Source organism: Phyllosticta citriasiana (genome assembly GCF_038021145.1).
Source record: "Phyllosticta citriasiana strain CBS 120426 chromosome Unknown IWZ02scaffold_4, whole genome shotgun sequence".
NCBI classification, from domain to species: domain Eukaryota; kingdom Fungi; phylum Ascomycota; class Dothideomycetes; order Botryosphaeriales; family Phyllostictaceae; genus Phyllosticta; species Phyllosticta citriasiana.
The window spans coordinates 1127616-1148525 of record NW_027117281.1 but is presented as its reverse complement, the minus strand read 5'-3'; the positions used below and the strand labels follow the sequence as shown (position 1 = coordinate 1148525).

General features: G+C 48.6%; 8 protein-coding genes across 8 annotated transcripts; 6 read left to right on the top strand and 2 right to left on the bottom strand.

The window, feature by feature from the left end:
* Positions 1 to 7234: 7234 nt before the first annotated feature.
* Positions 7235 to 7665, top strand: IWZ02DRAFT_431593 (uncharacterized protein; the record flags this gene model as incomplete). Its single annotated transcript, XM_066766175.1, has 2 exons — positions 7235 to 7405; positions 7459 to 7665. 2 exons carry the CDS (start codon positions 7235 to 7237, stop codon positions 7663 to 7665), a joined length of 378 nt encoding a protein of 125 aa, XP_066624607.1.
* Positions 7666 to 9502: 1837 nt separating this feature from the next.
* On the top strand, positions 9503 to 10181 carry IWZ02DRAFT_431591 (uncharacterized protein; the record flags this gene model as incomplete). The annotated part of the gene is made up of 2 exons (XM_066766174.1): positions 9503 to 9880; positions 9936 to 10181. The coding sequence occupies 2 exons, from the start codon at positions 9503 to 9505 to the stop codon at positions 10179 to 10181; spliced, it is 624 nt and encodes a 207-aa protein (XP_066624606.1).
* A 452-nt stretch (positions 10182 to 10633) lies between these two features.
* IWZ02DRAFT_516088 (uncharacterized protein) lies at positions 10634 to 12049 on the top strand (the record flags this gene model as incomplete). The annotated part of the gene is made up of 5 exons (XM_066770669.1): positions 10634 to 10879; positions 10935 to 11162; positions 11220 to 11701; positions 11755 to 11827; positions 11903 to 12049. 5 exons carry the CDS (start codon positions 10634 to 10636, stop codon positions 12047 to 12049), a joined length of 1176 nt encoding a protein of 391 aa, XP_066624605.1.
* A 457-nt stretch (positions 12050 to 12506) lies between these two features.
* On the top strand, positions 12507 to 13346 carry IWZ02DRAFT_431589 (uncharacterized protein; the record flags this gene model as incomplete). The annotated part of the gene is made up of 2 exons (XM_066766173.1): positions 12507 to 12698; positions 12762 to 13346. 2 exons carry the CDS (start codon positions 12507 to 12509, stop codon positions 13344 to 13346), a joined length of 777 nt encoding a protein of 258 aa, XP_066624604.1.
* A 420-nt stretch (positions 13347 to 13766) lies between these two features.
* IWZ02DRAFT_431588 (uncharacterized protein) lies at positions 13767 to 14370 on the bottom strand (the record flags this gene model as incomplete). The annotated part of the gene is made up of 2 exons (XM_066766172.1): positions 13767 to 13825; positions 13887 to 14370. 2 exons carry the CDS (start codon positions 14368 to 14370, stop codon positions 13767 to 13769), a joined length of 543 nt encoding a protein of 180 aa, XP_066624603.1.
* Positions 14371 to 15016: 646 nt separating this feature from the next.
* On the top strand, positions 15017 to 17178 carry IWZ02DRAFT_207907 (NAD-dependent methanol dehydrogenase). The gene is made up of 3 exons (XM_066762665.1): positions 15017 to 15612; positions 15959 to 16074; positions 16126 to 17178. Exons 1-3 carry the CDS (start codon positions 15164 to 15166, stop codon positions 17079 to 17081), a joined length of 1521 nt encoding a protein of 506 aa, XP_066624602.1. The 5' UTR covers positions 15017 to 15163; the 3' UTR covers positions 17082 to 17178.
* Positions 17179 to 17672: 494 nt separating this feature from the next.
* On the bottom strand, positions 17673 to 18607 carry IWZ02DRAFT_207880 (uncharacterized protein). Its single transcript, XM_066762664.1, has one exon. It carries the CDS (start codon positions 18386 to 18388, stop codon positions 17771 to 17773), a length of 618 nt encoding a protein of 205 aa, XP_066624601.1. The 5' UTR covers positions 18389 to 18607; the 3' UTR covers positions 17673 to 17770.
* Positions 18608 to 19528: 921 nt separating this feature from the next.
* On the top strand, positions 19529 to 20717 carry IWZ02DRAFT_207867 (uncharacterized protein). Its single transcript, XM_066762663.1, has one exon. The coding sequence runs from the start codon at positions 19754 to 19756 to the stop codon at positions 20435 to 20437; it is 684 nt and encodes a 227-aa protein (XP_066624600.1). The 5' UTR covers positions 19529 to 19753; the 3' UTR covers positions 20438 to 20717.
* Positions 20718 to 20910: the final 193 nt, after the last annotated feature.

Sequence of the window (20910 nt, the reverse complement as noted above, 5' to 3'; positions counted from 1 at the left end):
CGCATAGCTCTCTGCCAGTCTAGGCTATTAGGAGAATTAATAGCCTAACTATAAGTAGTAGGTTCCCTATTACTATAGAGTAAGTAATAAGAGATATCTTCCTCTATATTACTTAGGCCTTCTATAGTAACATAGCTGCTACTACTAGGGATTCTAACCTCTTTAAAGGTCTCTCTAAGAGGATAAGGTACTTCTTCTATAGGGCTATTAATAGTAGCCTCTATAGTAGTCGATTCCTTAGAGGATTTTTCTCTAAGGCGCTCACTTCTCCTAGGCTCCTCCCTACTAGTATCTATAGTAGTTATAGACCTAGATCTTAGTCTATTAGGAGGGCTAGTTATAGAAGAAGGAAATATAGGCTTAGTATAGTCTATATCTTCCTTATCTTCTATACTTTTAGTATAGGGAGAAGGAAATTCATCCTCTTTAAAGGTAACATCCCTAGTACATATAATAGCTTGTTTTTCTATATCCTAGCATCTATAAATATGCTCCCCCTTAAAGCCTAATAATATACTAGGCCTAGAGCGTAGAGAATACTTAGAGGATATAGTACACTTTTCTCTAGGGATGTTTATAAAGACTTTACTTCTAAAAGTCTTTATATAAGAGAGATTTATAGTAGGAGACCTACCCTTAGCTATATTTAGCCAGGCTAGAGGCGAAATACCCTCTAGGGACTTCTTAGGGGTCCGGTTTAGAATATAAGTGGCGGTTTTAATAGCCTCTAGCTAGAAGGTAAGAGGGACCTTAGAATTTAAGAGAAGGCAACAGGTAATAGTATCTATTAACCTATATATCCTCTCTATAAGCCCGTTTTACTCTAGGCTATAAGGAGAACTCTTTTCTAGAGTTATTTCTTTATTTTCAGCTAGTAAATCTAGCTAAGTTCCCCTATATTCTAGGCTATTATCTAGCCTTAAAGACTAGACTTTACCATGCGGCTCTATAAGTTTAAGATAGTAAACTATCTTATTATAGGCTTCTCCTTTAGTAAATAGGGGGAATACCCATGTAAACCTACTATAATAGTCTATAAAGGCTATATAGTAGGTATATCCCCCTATTCCCTTAGGAGTAATAGGTCCTATAACATCTAGACCTATTTTCTTATAGGGTTTAGAGACCGCTACTAGTATAGTAGATATAGTACGCTTAGATTTAGCTAAAGAGCATATAGAACAGTCTATTTTACTACCCTTAATAGGTAGTAATGCCCTAAGAGCTTCTAAGTTTATATACCCTAACCTATTATGCTATAGGTTTAAATCTACTATATATGAGTAATTTATAGCAGATTCTACCTTAGGTAGAATGAATAGGTTATTTTAAAGTAAAACTTTAGCATATATCTACTCTCTTTTATCTATAAGTCTTAAGTTCTTTATATCTAGATATATACTATATATATCGCTTAGATATAGAGATAAGATTTATAGATAAATCGGGGATATAGAGAGCGTCTAGAAGGGCTAGATTTATCCTTCTATTAGCGTACTTAAAGGTAATAGGTATAGTACCTATTCCTTTAGTATAGATCTCTCCTTTACCTAGTTTTATAGGTAAATTTACTTCTTTTAAAGAAGTAAAGAGATCTTTATGTCTAGACATATAGGCTGTAGTGCTAATATCTAGAATCTAGTTATTTAGGCTAGGACCCGCAGTAAAATAAGAGGTATAACCCGTAATATATAGGGTATCCTCTAAATCCGTAGGGCTACTATCATTTTCTTTACCCTTTAAATTCCTAGCTCTTTTATAGTAGTCCTTTTCTAGATGGCCATTCTTTTTATAATAAGAGCACTTCTTAGTACTCTTATTATTATATGTAGAGGCGTTCTTTTTAGAAGAAGATTTCCCTTTATTACTAGTTATAGTAATAAGGGTAGTATTACTTTCTTCTTCTAGTTCTTAGTGCTGAGACTCTTCTACTAGATACTCTATAAGGTAGTCTAGAGTAGTCTCTTCTTTTAGCCCTAGCTGGGCTACGGCGCTCTATGAAGAATAGCTACTAGGTATATTACTAAAGAATACACCTAGTTTCTACCTCTCCGTTAAGGCCATCTTAGTCTAAGATAATAGGGTTATCTCATCTAATAGATTAGCCACCTAGGTATTAATATCTCCCGTATCTTTAAGGCTTAGTAGCCTTATAAAGTGTAAGACTTCCTATAAAAGTCCCTTAGATTTACATCTTTTTCTAAGGGCTTCTCCTATAGAACTTATAGTTCTATAATGGGTAATGCTAGAATAAAGTTTAGGATCTATAGAGGTCCTAATAAAAGTCCTTATTCTAGCATTATTAACCTCCTAGGTAGGATCTTCTACTTTAGGTTAAGATTTAGAGTCTAGATAGGCTTTTAGCCCTTCTATAATTACTATATTATTTATAGTAGATCACTAAGACTCCTAGTTCTTAGGGCCTTTAAGTTTAGGAATGCTAGGGAATTCTTTTCCTATATTTCCTAGTAGAAGATGTTTCTTTCTTAAGGTATATTAAAGATTTTATACCTTATAGAGGTCTTTAGAGTATAAAACTCTATGTACTTATAGTTTTAAGCGGAAACTATAAGTGTATGAAGTCTTGAAGTTTATTAGGTGCTAATAGGCCTAATGCACCTAATAGAAAGTAGGGAGTTTATTAGAGTTTTAATGTTTTCTCTAATAACTTAGCCGGGAGTAGAGATATAAGGAATCTAATTTCAGATCCTTGTCCGCCAAGTTTTTCACTTTAAAACGGTTTACTACTTTACTTACTAAGCAAAGTATTCGGGTTAATACAGGTCGAAAACCTTTTAAAGTATCGTGAAGTTTTAGTATTCCTTATGCTAAGACACTAGTGGGAACTAGTATAAACGGGTAACGCTTAGGCCTAATATAGTATAGAGGCCGCGTAGCCACACCTTATATTAACGTAGTTAATAGAAATGTGAGGAAATCCGGAGAAAGGCGGAGAAAGGTAAAGAATAGGTAGTAAATAAGGCTATTCTAGACTACTAGAAGGTTCTAGAATAAAATCCTAGGTAGATATAGGCCCGACGGTCCTAGGAAAAATTTAATAGGCTAAGAGCCTAAGGATAGGGCTTAGGATACTAGTCCTTACCCTAAAAAATGCCTTACTTATATAAATAAGTAGGCTTTCCCTAGACTTCTTTATAAGTTTAGCTTAATAGCTATCTACTAAGATAGTCTTACTAAGCCTTACTTATAAGAGCGGTCTAGTATAGAAAGAATAGTATATTCTTTCTTATAAGTAGGGAAGGAAGTAAAATCCTACTTATAAATTATAAGGTAAGCTATATAGTAATCTATAGATTACTATTAGCTAGGCTCATAACCTATTAGCGGTATTCTATAAAGATAAGTAATATCTTTATTATATACCGTATGGTAGATGGTTTATAGTAGAGAATATAGTAGATTCTTTACTATAAGAGAACTTCCTTAAAGGACTAACTAGTAGGCTACCTAAGGGTGTTTATATAGAAGAACCTATAGATTCTAGAGAGTTCTATCTCTAGGTAATTAGTAATAGGTTCTTCTATTAATAGAAGATGATTTCTAATTAATCTAGACTAGAAGATTCTAGGCCTTAGTAATAAGACAATCTAGAATAAGGGCTAGAATCTAAAAGAACCTATAGGAATAAGTTCTTAGTAATAGAAGAGGTCTAGAAGAGTCTAGAATAGTCTAGACTTATTCTTAGGCCTCTAATAAATAGCTTTTAGATAGCTATCTCTACCTCTTTTACTATGTAGAAGGCTATAATAACTAACCTTACTTTTTAGGTAGCCCTTCTTTTAGCTAAAGTGAGCTAGTATAGAGTTCTAATAATAGAAAGGCTAGGATTAAAGGTATAGACCTCTTCTATAATGAATTATCTAATATTAAGTAAGCGTAGGTCTTTAATAGGGATGCTATAGGTAATAACCTTATACTAGGTTTAGTTCTCCTAGACTATAGCATCTAGGAATAGGTAGGTAAAGAGGTCCTTATAGGAGGTAAGGAATTTAGAGTCGTACTAGGGTAAGCTAGTAAGTAGGATGTTACCTTTCTCTATATATATTACTATTAACATAACTAGGCTAGATATACCTACGTTCTTAAAGGCATTATTAATGTTATTTTATATAGAGAGAGGGTTAAAGTCTAGGAAGGGACTTTACTACTAGATAATAACCTACATATCCCGTAGGGCCTTTAGGGGAGTAGTAGCTAGCTTTATAGTTATCTTTAGGTAAGGAGTTATTATGTATAGTTTTCTAGTAGTAGTTACTTTCTAGGCTTAGGTTATATATAATAGGTTAGCTAGGGTTATAGGAAGGATAACTAGCTTTTATAGCTAGTAGACCTTTACTCCTAGCGTATAAGTAGTATTTTTAAGGGAGTAAACTTAAGTAGTAAGAACTAATAATATATTACCTACGTAACCTATCTTAGTATAATCCTATAGGATATTACTAAGGTTATAGAGTCTTTACTTCTTACTTATGTTATATATAAGGTTTATTACGTATAGGATGTAAGAGAGTACTACATTAATTACCTCCTAGGTAGTATTAAAGTTTAGATGAAATCTAAACCTAGTCCTTTTTCCTTAGTAGGTAGGGTTAGGTTTAGAGGTATCTACTAGGATAGTTCTCTTTAGCATAGTATACTATTTCTTAATTAGGCCTAGTACGATAATTAGTAGGGATAATAGGGGAATAGGGCTTATAGGGAAGTCCTAGTCTATTTTCTTAGGTTTATTAGCTAGTTAAGTAGGTAGTAGGCTAGGTAGTATAGGGGTATCCTAGATTTTATAGTTATAGCTATCTAGTAGAAGGGAAACTAGGTTAGGTAGGGCCTCTTCTTAGAGGGTAGGTACGGGTATACTTATAGTATAATACTTTAGAGGGTAGGTTTTTACTTTCTAACTTTAGTTATATATGTATAAGCCTATACTATAGAGTTATAGTAGGTATAGTAATTTTTAATTTTTTAAAAATTTTATATATAGTAATAACTTATTAACGCATAGGCTTTTTCTAAGAAGTAGTAGCTAAACTAAAGAAGAGTATATTAAGATAGACTTTATTACTTACTCTCTACTACTTCTACTATGTATTATATATAATTATTAGAGACTTTCCCACCTTTAGTTACGTAATGAGTGTACGTGGAAACGACGGCTTAGTAGTGGCGGATTCGCGCTAAAACAGTTAAAATCTAGTCGAAACACCTAAGATCTAACGAGAGATAAAAAAAAAAAAAAGCGCAAAAACAGGCTTCGACAGTCGTTTCGACAGCACCGGCAAGACGAAGTACTTCTTGTCCACAAGGCTGATCTTTCTCTCAATCTTTGTAATCTTGACAAGCACTGCTACTGCACTATCGCTAGACCCAGCTTGACAATTATTTCCACCTTTTTCTGCACCAGTGTCTTTCTGGATGCGCTTGACAAACTTTGCTGTGGCATTTGTTTGTTTCGACCTTGGCAAGGTAGTCGCTGGAGATATCGACAACACCTCCTCCACTGTCTCTGTCGAGATGCTCGACGATGGGACTAGACTCCAATGGTCACATCAGTGAGTATTTCCTTCATTTTATCAACGCTGGAGAAGTATTAATTGAACGCAAGCAGCCCACGGAGCCAAAACCAACCACACTGAAAGCTCTTGGACGACTGGATGCGACAAATGTATCTATTGCAATCTTCCACCGTCAATTCTTGGGTCCATCATTGAGACTTCTTGGACAGTGCGATTGACGAGGTCACATGCATCCAGTGATGATGAAAGGTAGCTTCGTACTTGGTGTTAGCGCCGTCTTCCAAGTGGTATTGCATCAACCTCACCAAATCGATATAAGAGAAATGGTATGACGACCCTCACTTGACGCCGCTTTCTCAATGCAAACGCGCCTACAATCATGTGAAGTGACCTTGGGCAGGTTGTTTACGCGTCGAGTGAAGTCGAGCTTTCAAGCGGAGTTGGGCTTTCTTGACCTGTGAACGGAAAGGACGGCCCTTCGTCTGGCTGCACCACCAGCACCGCCAGCAGCAGCTCGATCTCTCACGACTTTGCGACCGCACCACCATCATTACTCCCAATCGCTAAGAAGCGGATCACGACATGGCAGAGCAGGTTTTGGACTTTCCTGAGTTCATTGAAAATGCTAACAGATTCCCAGCAAGCCAAGTCGCAAACGCAAACGCGCGACAGCAGAGCTAACAAACGAGCTCTGGGACCGGATCGGCAAAATTGACGAATGGCGGGAAGAGCTCCGCAAGTCCTTCATGCTCATGTCGGAGTCCTTCGAAAAAAGAGGCAAAGATCTCACAACCGAGGCGCGCGACCTTCTTATTGAGCGAGCAGAAAACCTCCTCCGACTCTTTTCGCGAATTGTGAGTTTGCCAATTTTCAAAGGTCGAGCACAGACTAATCAAATACAGGCCGATGAGCGCGACGAAATCATGAGCACCATTGCCGACAACCCAGAAATCGAGGCCGAGGTTTTCCAGAACACGTGGTATATTCAGATGAAGGACATCCAGCATTGGGCAAACTTGACTTTGAAGTGGTCAATGATCGAGTACTGGCCGGCGTCCAAGAATTACATCTTGAATATTTTGACGGAGATCCAGTCTCTGGAGGAGTAACACGGCAACGAAAAGCCGGAGACCTGGGTGGACATTCGGAACGAGAGGCTTTCGTGCATCTTCGATGCAAGCAGCTATCCCGGCAGGGTCTGATAACGTGAGGACTGGAGCAATTGTACGGGCTTTGGAATGATGGGATTGGGACAAGCAAAACTTGGTGGCCACCGGGGCTTCAAATGTTGGGATTGCAAGCTTGAACGTGAAATTTCTGTTTCCAATCAACGCCGCTCCTAGCGGTCCTTACAATTTTGACTACATCTGGTGATGCCTGCGGATGCTCAAAGTTTCCTCAGAGCAAACGATTATTCAAGGGAAGGTAAACTCTTAGCATGGGGTGAATATCTCTGGATGGGGTGATACGAAAAGCAGGGCTTCGTCATACAGATCTCCCCACTGGCGGGGGAGTGCAAGGGTACATGTGACCCTCTGGCAAGGGTAAACAAACGCCACGCATACCCCTCTTCTTTTTTTCGACATCGCAAAGAGTAGCAACTTGGATTCCGAACTCTGACATCAGCCGAAGATTTGCTTGAAAGGTAAGAAGAGGAAAAATTCAGCGCACCAGGAGGCTTCGTTTGCTTACAACAGCCTAGGATGACCAAGGACCTCAAGAAAGTTCAAGACACCGCCGAAGAGCAGGGCAGGCAGATCAAGGAGTGTCGCAAGGACTACAATGCCTTCTTCAAGGAGTTTCAAGAGATGAGCGCCGAGGACCCCAAGTTCTACCAGGGAATAAAGGTATTTGTCAAGTCGCTAGAATTCCACGTAAGTCATTGCTTAATCTGGCGAGGGCAACGATACTGACGTGAAAATCCCAGCGCGAGCTCAACCGAGCCCTGAAGCAGAATCTTGACAATCACACCGACCTGCTGGAGCTTCTGGAGCGCGGAAAGGGAAAGTACATCAAGTACATGACGACCTTGATGAATTGGGCGGAGGACACCTACGGCCCGGATCACACCAAGTGGGCGGTAGACCAGCAGGAGATTCTGAAGGTCCTCAACGAGCTTAAGAGCATGGACTAGTGGTTGACGCTACCTGAGGTGTGGCGTGGCTAGCCAACGGCAGGCGAGCGTGCAGGCCATTCTACCACAGACAACGAGACATTTGTTCCGGCTTCTCAACCACTTTGTCGACTGAACAGTCACCTGGACTGACCTGGAGTGCGAATGCTGATTCATTAGCGACGTAGCGGCACCTGTCCAAGACGCAAAAAACCGCAAAAGTCCTTTGGGAAGTAAGTCCAGCGTCACCTTGGAAGTCATGTAAACAATCCCATTTCTCGCAACTCTGCCTGCTTGCAAATTGACGTCGGATAAAAGAGGCGCCTTGTCCGTAGCGCCGTTGTATTTCCTTCTGTAAATACCCTTTCAAAGTTGTTTTATTGTCACGACCCATTCACTGAAAAATTGGCTCTGCACCCTTCCACCTCTCGTGCTTTACCTCAAGTCTTCTCTCCCCTTCTATCTGACACGAATCACGGTAGGCATCCATTCAATGACAAGGCAAAGTTTGCTTCAGCTGAACAAAACAAAAGCAGCACCATGTCTTCTTACAACCAATCTCGGCCCACTGGCGTGATCAACGAGATCCAGACCGCCAGCCGCAACCCCCAGCACCCGCACGCCGTCAACATCACCGAATCGCTACTCCATGATGAGTACCAGGCCAAGGAGTCGCTGAGGACCGCGTTTAGGGCCTTGGAGACTGCCACGCTCGCCGTCAAGGACTCCATCAGGAAGTCCATTGCCGCCCTCGAAGAGGTGCCCCTCCCGACGTCCAACCACCGCGATACGCAGCGTGCGCTCGACCAGATGCTGGATACAACTGCCGACTGTGTAAGTTTGCATGCGCCCGCCTACAAGTCAGGCCAAAAGCTGACACCCGACAGGGATCCTTCATCATGATGGCGGAGCAGGTTGCCGAGTTTGCCAACATCGTCGGCCACGAGGTCGAGAAGAACAAGGACGCAATGTCCAATGCGGTCGCTGCCATCCTCGCGGCCGAGCAGCAGCCCTGTGGCCCGCGCATGCAGGCCATCATCGACAACCTGATCAGGAACCTGCGCACGCTCTCTCAGTGAGTAGGGCACACAGCCGCTCTTCGCCTGCCTGGCATGGGTCTGCACTATAGTAGCTAGCTTTTAGACGAGTCAATATGAGGATAAGTGCTCATGAATGCTCCCTTCGCGTGAACGAGATACTCTAAGGCTTCTCCCTATGCGCGGCTGTACTGCTGCATGACTGCTCCCTAGGCAACACCATAGTGTTCTGCTCAAAGACTGCTCCCTACTCGTAGATGTGGTGTTGAATGGCTACTCCCAACACGTGGATATCATGCTAGATGACTGCTCCCAACACGTAGACGTTCGGCTTAACGACTGCTCCTTGTACGTGGATGTGGTGTTTCATGCTGTAGCAGTGAATTACTACTCCCAACACATGGATGTGGTATTACATGGCTGCTCCCAAGGTGTAGAAGTGGTGTTAAGCGGCTGTGCCCTGCACATTAACGACGTCTTTGAAGAATGCTCCCTACGCGTGGTCGCTGCGTTAAGTAACTACCCCTGAAGCCACATCCAGACTCTCTCTTTAATGAGACATCTATCGCAGCCCTATTACTATCTTATCTTCCTGATGCATCATGCGTAAGAGGTCTTCTGAAGAAGCAAAATAACATATGCATTTAATCACTAACAGCAATATCCATCAACAACGCACGTGCCACTTAATTGTCCAGATAGAAGGAAGTCGCGCCTTTGACAGATTCGCTAGCGTGGCGCACAGAGTATTTCTTCAGGAGCACTAGAGTTACTCTTAAATCTTTACAATCTAACCATAACGACTGGTCAGTCAAAACACCATGCCCAACCGTGAGGACCACATCGACCCCCTTGTGCGCGAGGTGCTCGAAGCCTTCGAGCGCGCGGCAAACCACCGTCAGGCAGATCTCCACCAGACCAATCATCCCCGGGCGAATCTTCCCCAGGCAAATGAACTCTTCAGAGAAGGCCTCTCTCCCCCCTTCCCCCAATTCAACCATCTTGTCCACCATCCTCTCTTCGATGCCATTGACCGGCTCAAGGTCAACCTAGCTCTCATCAAAGAGCTAGAGGAGGACCACGATCTCTTCGAGCAGCTTTACCAAAATGCTTTTGAGGAGATGAGGATTTTGGAAGCTCGTGGCCATCGCGCCGACTACCAAACGCGTGCCAGAATGGCCCTCAACAAGACCAGACAGGTAAATCAGCTTCAACTCTCCCTAATGCTACTCCGGCTCTTACTGATTTGGACAGTTGGGTCACAAGAGGCAGGCTAAGCAGGTCTACGACGCCATCATCAAGGATCGCAATGAGATCCCTCACCTCTCCGACTCGTGGGCGCAGACCAAAGCGTTATACGCCAGAGACATGCCCCCGTATATCTTTGTCGCCCGCGTCCCTCAGGATATCGAGAACGAGCTGGCCAGGACCATGGCACAAGTGGCGGCGCTTGAGCTACAGGTTGTGGTTGGCGGCCACGGACTTTGGAAAGCGGAGTGAAATTCGCGAACCTCTTCGTACGAGTGTGCATATCCAGTGCCACTGACAGATTGAACATGGAACGTCGAGCAGAAACCAAGCGCCAATTCGAACAGGGGTTGCGATTCCGGAGTTGGCAATGGCAATGGAGAAAAAACCTGGACAGAAGGAAGGGACAATGGTTGTGCCAAGGCCACGAGCATCGACTGCTCGAGGAAGTTGCATTGAGCGCTAGAATCAATGGACTGTTCTCCACTCATTGCCGCCGACCCAAACTCCAACATCGTCAGAACTGTCATTTCATTCCGATTACAATATACTAGAAGCAGCCCAAAACCACTGATCAACAGCAGATTGAATACTCACCGCGATCGTTTTGGAAACTTTGGAACCTTCGTTCGAGACGACCCTCATTCGCTCGGTTGGTGCAGCTGTTCTATAGCAAGGAAGAGAGCTGATCGATTTCTAGCACCATGGACACTGCAGACCGCCCTCTGACCAGCGAGGAAGAAGCGACCCTTGACGAAATCAAGCTACCGTATTATAGTTGCGCCATCAAAGCTCTGGCCCGCTCTTTCTGCAGGCAGTATTTTTCATGCACCGAGGCCCAAGAAGATCTCGAAAAGTTGCGAGTCCCGCATAGTGGTTTTGGCGGTCCAAGCAAACTGTGCGGTCTGCAAATGATTGATTCAATGGGAGAAGAAATGGTGAAAGAACAGGTAACACTGGAAGCGCCACGAAATCCGGCACAGTATTTGCTGAAAATGAGTCCAGGTCAAGATGCACAACAGCTGTCAAGAGCTTAGCGCAAGGATGATCAAAACCATTCATGAAGTGCCAGAAGCCTTGCGCAAACAGGTGGTAATCTACTACTGGCGACATATTCAAACCTGGTTCGGCCCAGAATGGTCAAAGTGGCCTAAAGATCTCAGCATTCTGCGCGTCATCAAGAGTTCGATCTTACAGATGGGCTCTGAGGCCAATGTGCTGGCGGCAAGTCTGGTAGGGAGCTGGGCACACCCATAGGATGAGTTTCAAGCAAGTGACTGCACCCCCCAGGAAGATGTCATAGGATCGCACAAATCGTCGCCGTCAACCCCTGACCACGGAGATTGCTGGACACCGTCAGAACAAGCTGAGTCAAAGTCGACTGGAGACCTCCTGGAAGAAGTTGTGAATCAACAAGTGAGATCAGAGTCTGCTCCAGGGGTGCTCTTCAAATCTCAGGAAGGAGGAGTGCCCGTGGTGCCGTATCGAGGAGAAGCTTTGAAAGACACAGGCGTGCAAACAACGGCAGAGAGCGCTCCAGAACCTGCCGACAACACAAACGGGGAAACAACAATGCAGACTACTGCTGGAGAACCCAAGCCAAATATCGATCCAATCACCCAAGGAACGGATCAACAAGCAGAACCTGGTTTGGGTCCAGAAGCGGAGGAAACACCATCAAAACAGAATCATGAACCATCATTGCCAATGTGGAAGCCATCGCCGTTGATGGTAAGATCGCAACGATATTTGGAACCCTCTCATGATCCAACGTAAGCAAAAGCAGCAATTTGGTTCACTGGGTAAGCTGACTTTTGCGATTTAGGACAGAGACCGAGGGACCACCATCAACAGTAGAGGGACCATCGTCGGCATTACTGAGCTTGGAACGTCATTTGGTACGCCCCGACAATGAAACGCAAGAAAAAGAAGCAACACGGTCTATTTCGAAGACTGACTTGCGACGTTGGCAGGATAGCAACGCAGGAACTGATGCCGGGCCTGACAAAAACCCCGAGGATTCCGGAGGGGCCCCGAAGTGGCCCTGGGACTACCCTGAAGGATCCATAGAAAGGCGGCGAGCCATAAAGAGAATGCCAAATTGGAGACGTGAGGGATGAAGAGGAGGACTTGGTTGAGGGTCGCGGACTCGCTGGCATCAGTAATGCTTCAATTACAATCGTTTCGAAATATCAATGAGTCGAATCTTTCTTGAACATCGCAAGCTTCGACCAGATGGCTCCAAGATATATCAACTGCAGCATCAGCGTGTGTGCTTGCAGGAATGACCCAATGCGCGTCGAGACTCGTGGAGAATTTGCAGATATCGTCTTCTCCGCGTCTCTCGCCGTCGTGGTCAAAGGCCGAACGGAGCGGTCGAAGTACCGGCGGCAGGCAAAGACTGTCCACGAGCGCGCCTGGATCAGCAGGTGTTCTGTAGGAGAAGGGGCCAAGTATACTTACAAGGCATGCCCAAAGAGGAAGCAACAATCCTAGTAGATGTCTTCAACATCGAATACCCCCAGCTCAACCTTTGTCCACTCATCATCCCAGAGTCGAATATCGCAGCATCTTACAATGGAGGAAGCAGACCTGGCTCACGATTCTGAGTTCCGCATGTACTACTACGCATTCGAAGGGCTTCTCAAAGCCTGCTACCACCAGTATCGAACGTACAAGTCTTGCGTCACGATCTGGTCCGACGCTGTCAACAAGGTCGAGGACGATATGAACTCCATACCGCTCTTGCGCACTTTGATTAAACTCAAGGTAGTCGGCTGTCTTCCGCTGGTTTCGAAGAAGCGTTGCTGACTGGACTGTGCTGCTCACTAGGGAAAAATGTGGGCTCCACTTGGAGAGACGCAGCAAACCATCGTTGAGCAAGTCGAGGCGCTGCCAAGAGAAATGCGCAACAATTACACGCCCGCCTTCATTAAAATCGCCGAGGACGTCTTTGGCGAGTTTGACCAGGCCCGTTGGCCGACAGAAATGGTTTTGGTGCGCGCGTTGAGGAAATGGGATCACGAGAGAAAGGTGGCGGAAATGCGGGCAAGACATATGGCACCTTCTCCATCAAGCGGATTACCACTGGCAGGCAGCGGTCAACGCCGCCGCTCTCCAGATCTGTTGTCGTCTGACGCTGCGGGAAGCTTCATCGACAGCTCACCTTCGAAGAAACAGAGGACCAGCGAGGTGGATAGTACGGGTGCTTTACCGCGTATCATTGTAACCCCACCAACCGCTGGCGAGCGACACACGTCTGTCTTTCCTCCGTCGGACGATTGTGAGAGCCTAACCAACCGGCTACTGATACCGAGGTTGGAGCTGGATTCGAAGGAGAACCAGGCGTCGGGACGCGATGATCCGACTGCGCCGCAAACGAAGATCAAAACTGAGCCGGATGCAGAGCACGACTAGGACCAGGGGAGCTCGGGAAGCGACACACTTGAAGGAAATGAAGAGGGAGAATTAAGGAGTGAGTCTCAGGGACAGGACAGTAATGGCGTTTTTCGAGTCTTGGTTGTGACAGAGGTTGAGAAGTGGGTGTATTAGCGACCAATGTTGGGATTTGGGAACACACTGTGGCGGTGCGGAGTAGCTTTTGGAATTGTTTGTTGGGTCATTCTTCCGGACCAACGGGAGTTGTCTTACCCTCACTTAGGCGATAGGTACATTACTGGAAAAGAGTTGTGCATGGGTCGTTGAACAAAAAAGAAAAGCAAGTTTGTGAGAGAAATCGGAGTCGTATTCGTGCAATCGATTTTGGTAGGAAATCTGCTCGAAGCGCCTTACGCAGGTTCAGAGGTCTTTTCGCTGAGAATGAGAGAAGAAGGACCGTCACTCCAAACTAAAAGGGTCAGTCAACGCCTCAACCATGACAGCACCAGCGTAGGAGCCTATGTTTGCGGTGTCGTGTCGCCCGGTATTCTGCTTTCTCCGACATGGCCCGCGACGCACACACAACGGTGGATTTATCCTCGCCCGACTCGGTGGCAGGGGAGGAGAAGAAGTCTGCTTCGTCAGACTTGATAGGCTCCTTGTCCAGGTGCTCTTTACTCAATAAGTCCAAGAAAGTCTTTACATCCTCCAACGTGCTCATGGCCCCAAGACTGACGCTCACGGAACCCAATGGCTTGCCCTTGTACACTCCCGCTGGCAGGTCACAACACATTCCCGTCGAGTGCATAGCCCTTATTTCGGCCGCGCTCAATCCTAGGTGCTGTGCCACGCCGCCCGGATTGCACAGCCGCCCGGTGCGCAGGTAGATTCGGTTCTTGTCGGCAGTCTTTTCGACTTCGAAGGGGGCTACGGGGCTGCCGTCGGGGTAGAGAAAATTGAACGCGATGGTGGCACCCTGGGTCTTGGCGTCGCCGTAGGTGTCCGTATTATGGTTGTAGATTCGGACGAGCGGTTTGCCGTTTGTATGGTGGAAGTCTACCATACCTTCCTAGAGGTGCTTGGTTAAAGAAGCAGTATGCTGGGAGACGCAGGACATATTGGTGAAGAGCTGGTTGAAGATCTTGATGGCGTGGCCGAGGGCGAGGATGGATATGGCAATGATAAGAGGGACATGTGGGTGGGCATCTTGATTTCGATTGTTGTTGCTTACAGGCTGATTGGGCTGGCTATCATGTATGCGAAGAAGAAGTGAGGGGTGACGGAAACGTGGAGACGACTTGTAGACGAATCTTCTTTGTTTTGTTCTTCTTTCCCATTGTAATGTTCCTGCTAATTTTGATAGTCCTTATTTTCTCCTTTGGTCTGGTCCTGGAAACGAGCAAAAGGTGCTCGGGAAATTGAGCAGGTCCTGGCGATTAGCTTAGCAGAACGTTTGTTTATATGACCCCGTTGACAAATAATTTTGCAAACCCACCAAAGAACCAAAAAACCAAAACCTACCAAGGCAGTTGTCACGAACCAAAGCAAGAGCGGGCGGAACCTATGTTCCTAGGATGAGGTGGTGGTGGTGGGAGAAAAGTTGCCTGTTCAGGCTGGGAGCGTTGTGAGGGGAGCTCGTGATTGGTGTCGGCAACCCCACAATTGCAGGGACCCCGAACCTCGGTTTTTGCGGGGAAGACAACCAACACCCGCTTACCCGTCGACCCCATTCTTGGTCGTCAACGTCACCTCTGCTCGTCACTCGCCATTGTAACTCCTCCTTTCTTCACTCACCTTCTCACCTCCCAACTGTTACCAAGCCATTGAGCGCCGTCCCAGCATTGCCCACGCCCACAATGACCTCGATTCGCGTCGCACCCACGCGCGCCGCTCGCGCCCTGTCGCTCCTCCGCACAATCCAATACTCGCACCCGCCCTCGTGCCCCTGCCACGCCAACCCGTCGCACCACCACCACTCGCCGGGCTCGGCGCATAGCTTGCTGTCGTCGCTCAATGCATCTCCAGCGCGGCCCTCGCACCGGCGCAACTTCGCCACGCCCATCGACGCCTCGCAGCAGAAGGAATACGCGTTCGAGATGGCCGCCAGCTCTATACGCTTCGGGCCTGGCTGTACGAAGGAGGTCGGCATGGACGTCAAGAATTTGGGTGCTGAGAAGGTCATGGTGGTTACGGATGCCAATGTCAGCAAGTTGGATGCTATGAGGCAGGTGAGGGAGGGGCTCGAGAGGGAGGGCGTTAGGTTTGAGGTGTTTGAGGGCGTGAGGGTGGAGCCCAAGGATAGCTCGTGAGTGCTCGATATCTTTCCTTTCTATTTCTCTCTCTCTCTTTGGGAACTCTGGCGAGCATTGGGGACGTCATTAGAATCGGAAGGCTGTACGTGAGCAGAGTCGTTGAGAAAGCATGTCTTGAGAGATGAAAGCTCCCGATGGTGTTGAGTTTGAGCGAACATGTTTTGTCGTGCCCCTTATGATGAGCTGAAAGTAGACTGCGAGCTTGTGACTTGGACATCCTTCGGGAATGCTCCATCTGGTTTTTCTGCCTAACTCATTGCAGCAAACTGCAAAGCTTTCGAGAGTTTCTACGTTTTTGATTGTGAACTCGGTCAATTCGGAGCCGCTGACTCTTTTCAGCATTCGAGAAGCCATTGCCTTTGCCAAACCCCATCAACCAGACGCCTTTGTGGCTGTGGGTGGTGGATCCGTGATAGACACTGCCAAGCTAATGAATCTCTACACCTCTTTCCCCGGTACGTAAGTCGTCCCAATGACAAACACCAGCATCTAACAGATGTGGCGAGACGCCGACTTTCTCGATTTCGTCAACGCGCCTCTAGGAAAGGGACTTCCAATCACGTCGAAACTCAAACCTTTGATCGCAATTCCCACGACCGCAGGCACTGGCTCTGAGACCACTGGCACGGCCATCTTTGACCTGGTGTCGAAAAAGTCGAAGACAGGCATTGCTCACCGGAACCTGAAGCCCACACTCGGCATCTGCGACCCGCTCAACACGCGGACTATGCCATCTGCCGTACACGCATCTTCCGGGCTGGACGTGCTCTGCCACAGCCTGGAATCGTGGACGGCGATTCCCTACTACGAGCGGACGCCGCGGCCCACGAACCCCATCAACCGGCCCGCCTACCAAGGCGCCAACCCCATCAGCGACATCTTCAGCCTGCAAGCTCTGCGCAGCACCGTCAAGTACCTGCCCCGAGCGGTCCGGGATCCCGACGACCACGAGGCGCAAGAGCAGATGCTCCTCGCGGCGACGCTGGCGGGCGTGGGCTTCGGCAACGCGGGCGTCCACCTCTGCCACGGCATGTCGTACCCCATCTCGTCGCAGAACCCGGGGTACAAGCACGCAGGCTACGCCGTGGGCGGTAGCCCCATCATCCCGCACGGCGTATCGGTCGCCGTGACGGCGCCCGCCGTCTTCAAGTTCACCGGCGCAAGCAACCCGGAGCGGCATCTCGCGGCCGCCGAGGCATTCGGCGTCGACGTCTCGTCTGTCAAGAAGGAGAGCGCGGGCGAGGTCTTGTCCGAGGCCCTGGCCGAGTTTTTGGCCAAGCTGGGCGATCAGCCGCGCGGTCTCAAGCACTTGGGCTTTGCTCGCGGTGATGTGGATGCGCTTGTCGAGGGCACCATTCCCCAGAAGCGCGTCCTGATGCTGGCGCCCGAGCTAGAGGTGAATACGGTTGAGACGGAGAGGGAGCAGCTGCGCACTCTTTTTGAGGATGCCATGGAGTACTAGGAGGAAAAGCATTGACTTACCCATCTGCCTAACTACCTTTCGATATATGGATTCCACGTTTGCAAACGCGGACTTTTTTTGCGTCCCTGTCCTCCCTTTCTTTCGCATGTGTTTTCCGCAAGCAGCGGGTGTGCGTTGGGTTTTGGGAGTGGTCCTAACCACCACGAACTAGATATGCATGTGATTTGGCAAGATGCCATCCGACATCAAAAATGCCATCGACCCTTTGCCCCTACTCCAGGCATCCCCGCTTGATCCCTTCCCTTCCCCCGTTGTCTCCCTTGTTGCAAAGAAGCCGACAGTAAGCGGGCACGAGTCCCGACTTCGTAGACAAACCCTCATCAACTGTAGGGAGAAACCGGAACGCAGGCACGTCGATGGGATCCATGCACTGCACACTATCTACCACTTTTTTTTTCTTTCTTTTTTTCAGGGTCCGGGGAGGTCATGTCGGTGCTGCAGATATGACGTGCGAAACGAGACAAACGACTGAGATCTGCGACGGAGCGGGTGCAGTCGGTGGAGGAAGGAGTGGGTGGGTCGGTATGTGGTTGCTTTACTCTGCAGATTGACGCGGGAGTCTGAGAGTTGGAGCGTCTCAACTGCCTACCTGCAATCCATTTCCTGAAGGCGTAGACGAATGTTTTTTTCCGCGCTCCCCGATTTTTTGAGGACTTAGGAGGCGGCTATTACAAAACCTTGGACCCTGTAGGCTCCGTCTCGTCGACCAGCATACAAACGGGGGACCCTAGATACGCTGCTACCCACGGGCAGATAGGCACGTACCGGCACCTACGTACATAGCTGGCTGGGCTGCTGCTGCCGCAGACAATGCAAGGAACCGCGTCGGCCCGTTGTCCGCCACGGCGGATTCTGCTCGTGTGCGCAAAAAGGGGGAAAAAGGCGTGTGGAATCGTAGATACGTACCCCAGGCATACGTGTAGATTCCTTCCCCTTTCTCCACCAGCGTCGGGAGATGTCGGAACGATGTGTCGAGGATTTGAGAGCGTCGACGTGCAGATTGGATGGGGCCGCGGACTGCCTGGGGGTCCTGGGTACCTGGGTTCCCAAGGGGATGATGGGACGGCTGTGTTTGGGAGCGGTGGAGAAGGCAGCGGTGGTGCATGGGTGTTTGCGCTATTATTTGTTACTGCGTAGGGTTGTTGGTGGGTTGGGCGAGCAAAAGGACAAGCTGTCGGGTGTGATGTGCAGTCGAGCATTGGACCGGTCAATCGAAAAGCCAGCATCCAAGCGGTGGTGAGAGCAGACGACGGAGCCACGGACAGATGGACGGTTCTTCGCAGCATTCACGCCACCTCGTAGCATCGTCTCCGCTCTCCCCCATGGTTTTCCTCCGCCTTTCAGACAGAGAGGAAGCCTTATCGTTATCCGCAACGGGACCCCTCAATTTTTCCCCTCAACCCAATCCACGACTCGCATCTCCAATATTCGCGCTCAGCAGAGCACCGCACCACCAGCAGCATTGTAGACGACCCATCTCACCCCACCGGCACTATGTCCGGCAGCCGGCTGCTGCAGGAAAGACTGCGGCTTGGGGCACGAGGGCAGGGCGCCGCCCGGCGCACGAGCGAGGTGGCAGACCCTTTGAGCACGCGAGCTGTCTGGACGATGTGGAGTAGCTTATCGACCAACATGAGGACCTAGGTAGGTAGGCCAGACAATGACGTAGCCATCTGCTCTTCTTCTCCCCCGGACGACCGACCGACAGCCGAGGTACGTGCGCAGATGCGTTGCTCTACCGGCGGCCACAACAGCGTCGTCACGTCAAATCATCGACGCTGTCTGCGACTGCAAGAGGACGTCGCAATGACGCTCTGCGCTGCGATGGCCGGCCGACTCGACTCGACTTGCGCTCATTTGCAACTCGTAACAGCAGCGCGCGTTATCCGCATTCGGCACCGGCGTCGGGAGATCGCGGGAGGCAGCCGGGGGGAGGGGAGAGAGACGTCTGGCGTGCAGCAGAAAGACACACAGCTGCTCTTCTGTCCTGGCTGCAGACTGCAGGCTCGCGAGTGGGTCCGGCCGACGGGAAAGGAAAGGGAGAGGCGTCATACTGTGGGTAAGAACATAGGGCGCTGGTCCAGGAGCCCTGTCGCGAAGGGTGGTCGAATTGCGTGGTCTCCGTGGGAAAAATTGAGATGTGAGACGTGCCATTTTCGACCGGTTGTTTGCTGTTTCGAGCGTCGACGAAGACGGTCGTGATCTCAAAGGGCCCGTCTGGCGCGTGCGGCATGCTGTAGGCACGAGCTCAGAGCCCTACCCTGGCCTGTCTTGACGTCGGCGCAGATGTGGGTATTTTGCCCCGCGGGCGTCACAGGCTTTGCCTGGGCCACTCGACTGTCTGCCGTGGCGACTCGAGCATGCTGATATTGCTGCTGCTGATATAAAGTCCCGGCGTTGCGCTGTTCCTGGCTGGCGTACCACTGTTGAAGAAGAAGCCTCATCACTTTGCCTTACACTTCCCCACCCTACCTGAACCTTGTATCGACCACTCAACTGTTTTTGAAAGTCAATTCCCTTTTTCCGAGCCGCAAACACCACACCACTCTGCCTGCAATTGTTAGCATCCCAAGGCACGAAACGTCAAGGAAAGAGACGACCAACAAGACACAAAAGAGACTGCTTTCAAGAGGCATCACAATATTTCCAACATGACTGTCACCACTACCACTACTCTGCCCCTCACCATTGGAACGGCAGAAATCAAGAAGAGCACCATCAACCCTGTCAACGGCCACCACTCGGTACAAGCACCCGGCAGCTCTGAGGAGGAGCTTTCATCACGACTGCGCTTCGAGCCCGGCAAGGACTACACGGCACGCGCAGTCAGCCAAGTGGATCTTCCCCCCGGTGCTGTCTTCGCTCGCCTCACGACTCTGACGCCGTCGCCGCGACCTACCTACGCCACGGTGCAGACGGGGCCCTCTTCGCACATCAACCTCAATAGCCCGCTGCTCTACGTCAACCACTCGTGCGAGCCCAACCTGCTCTTCGACATGGACCGCCGCGAGGTGCGCGTCACGTCAAAGGGCCTGGCCGCCGGCGACGAGCTGACCTACTTCTACCCCACCACCGAGTGGGACATGGAGCAGCCGTTTGACTGCGCCTGCGGCGAGAGCAGCTGCCTCGGCTGGATTTGCGGCGCAAAGTCGATGCAGGACCGCGTGCTAGCGCGCTACGAGGGCGTCGCCCCCTGGGTGCTGGCGGGCAAGGTCGAGCAGGCCGAGAAAAAGGAGCAGGCGAGGCTGAGCTTTGGCGTTGGTTCCAGGATGACGCTGGGCGGTGGTCCCCGGGTCGGATCCTGGAGAGCTGTTGCTGGCAATGGTCTGATTTGATTTGAGACCCTGGTCTTGCATTTGGGCGGCGTTTTGGGCATATCTCTTTGCTGGCAGCTCATCAGTCTGCCCATTCCATTTCTCGGTTGGATTGCATGGAAAATCTCGGGTAGCGAGAGTGATTGATCTGGAGGTATAATATCAAAGATGTTCCAACTTGCTTTATGTGCCTTGTGGATCAACTAGAGCGAAGCTGCGTCTATAAACAAGGAGCCGAAGTCACGTGTCGGATTTGAACAAAAATTCAATACTCACCCTAGTTATAGCTTGCTTGGCCGACTTGTCAATATGGGGAAGCGACTCTGACAAGTCCCTCTTTGAAAAGCACCCACATGATGGATCTTCCCGGTAAGTTGCGCAGTCGACAAAAGAAATCAATCGAAATGGTGACTGGAAAATACAGTGCAAGTCGCATCTCGAAAAAGAATACATCCTTCCCAAACTGTCTCGTCGCGCAATTTGATCTTAACTCG

Bases quoted from the DNA above. Each gene is read 5' to 3' on its own strand.
- IWZ02DRAFT_207907 (XM_066762665.1), top strand. From the start codon at position 15,164: ATGACCTCGATTCGCGTCGCACCCACGCGCGCCGCTCGCGCCCTGTCG. The intron at 15,613-15,958 runs GTGAGTGCTCGA...GACTCTTTTCAG, and splicing joins GTGGAGCCCAAGGATAGCTC to CATTCGAGAAGCCATTGCCT. The intron at 16,075-16,125 runs GTACGTAAGTCG...AGATGTGGCGAG, and splicing joins TCTCTACACCTCTTTCCCCG to ACGCCGACTTTCTCGATTTC.
- IWZ02DRAFT_207880 (XM_066762664.1), bottom strand. From the start codon at position 18,388: ATGCTGCGAAGAACCGTCCATCTGTCCGTGGCTCCGTCGTCTGCTCTC.
- IWZ02DRAFT_207867 (XM_066762663.1), top strand. From the start codon at position 19,754: ATGACTGTCACCACTACCACTACTCTGCCCCTCACCATTGGAACGGCA.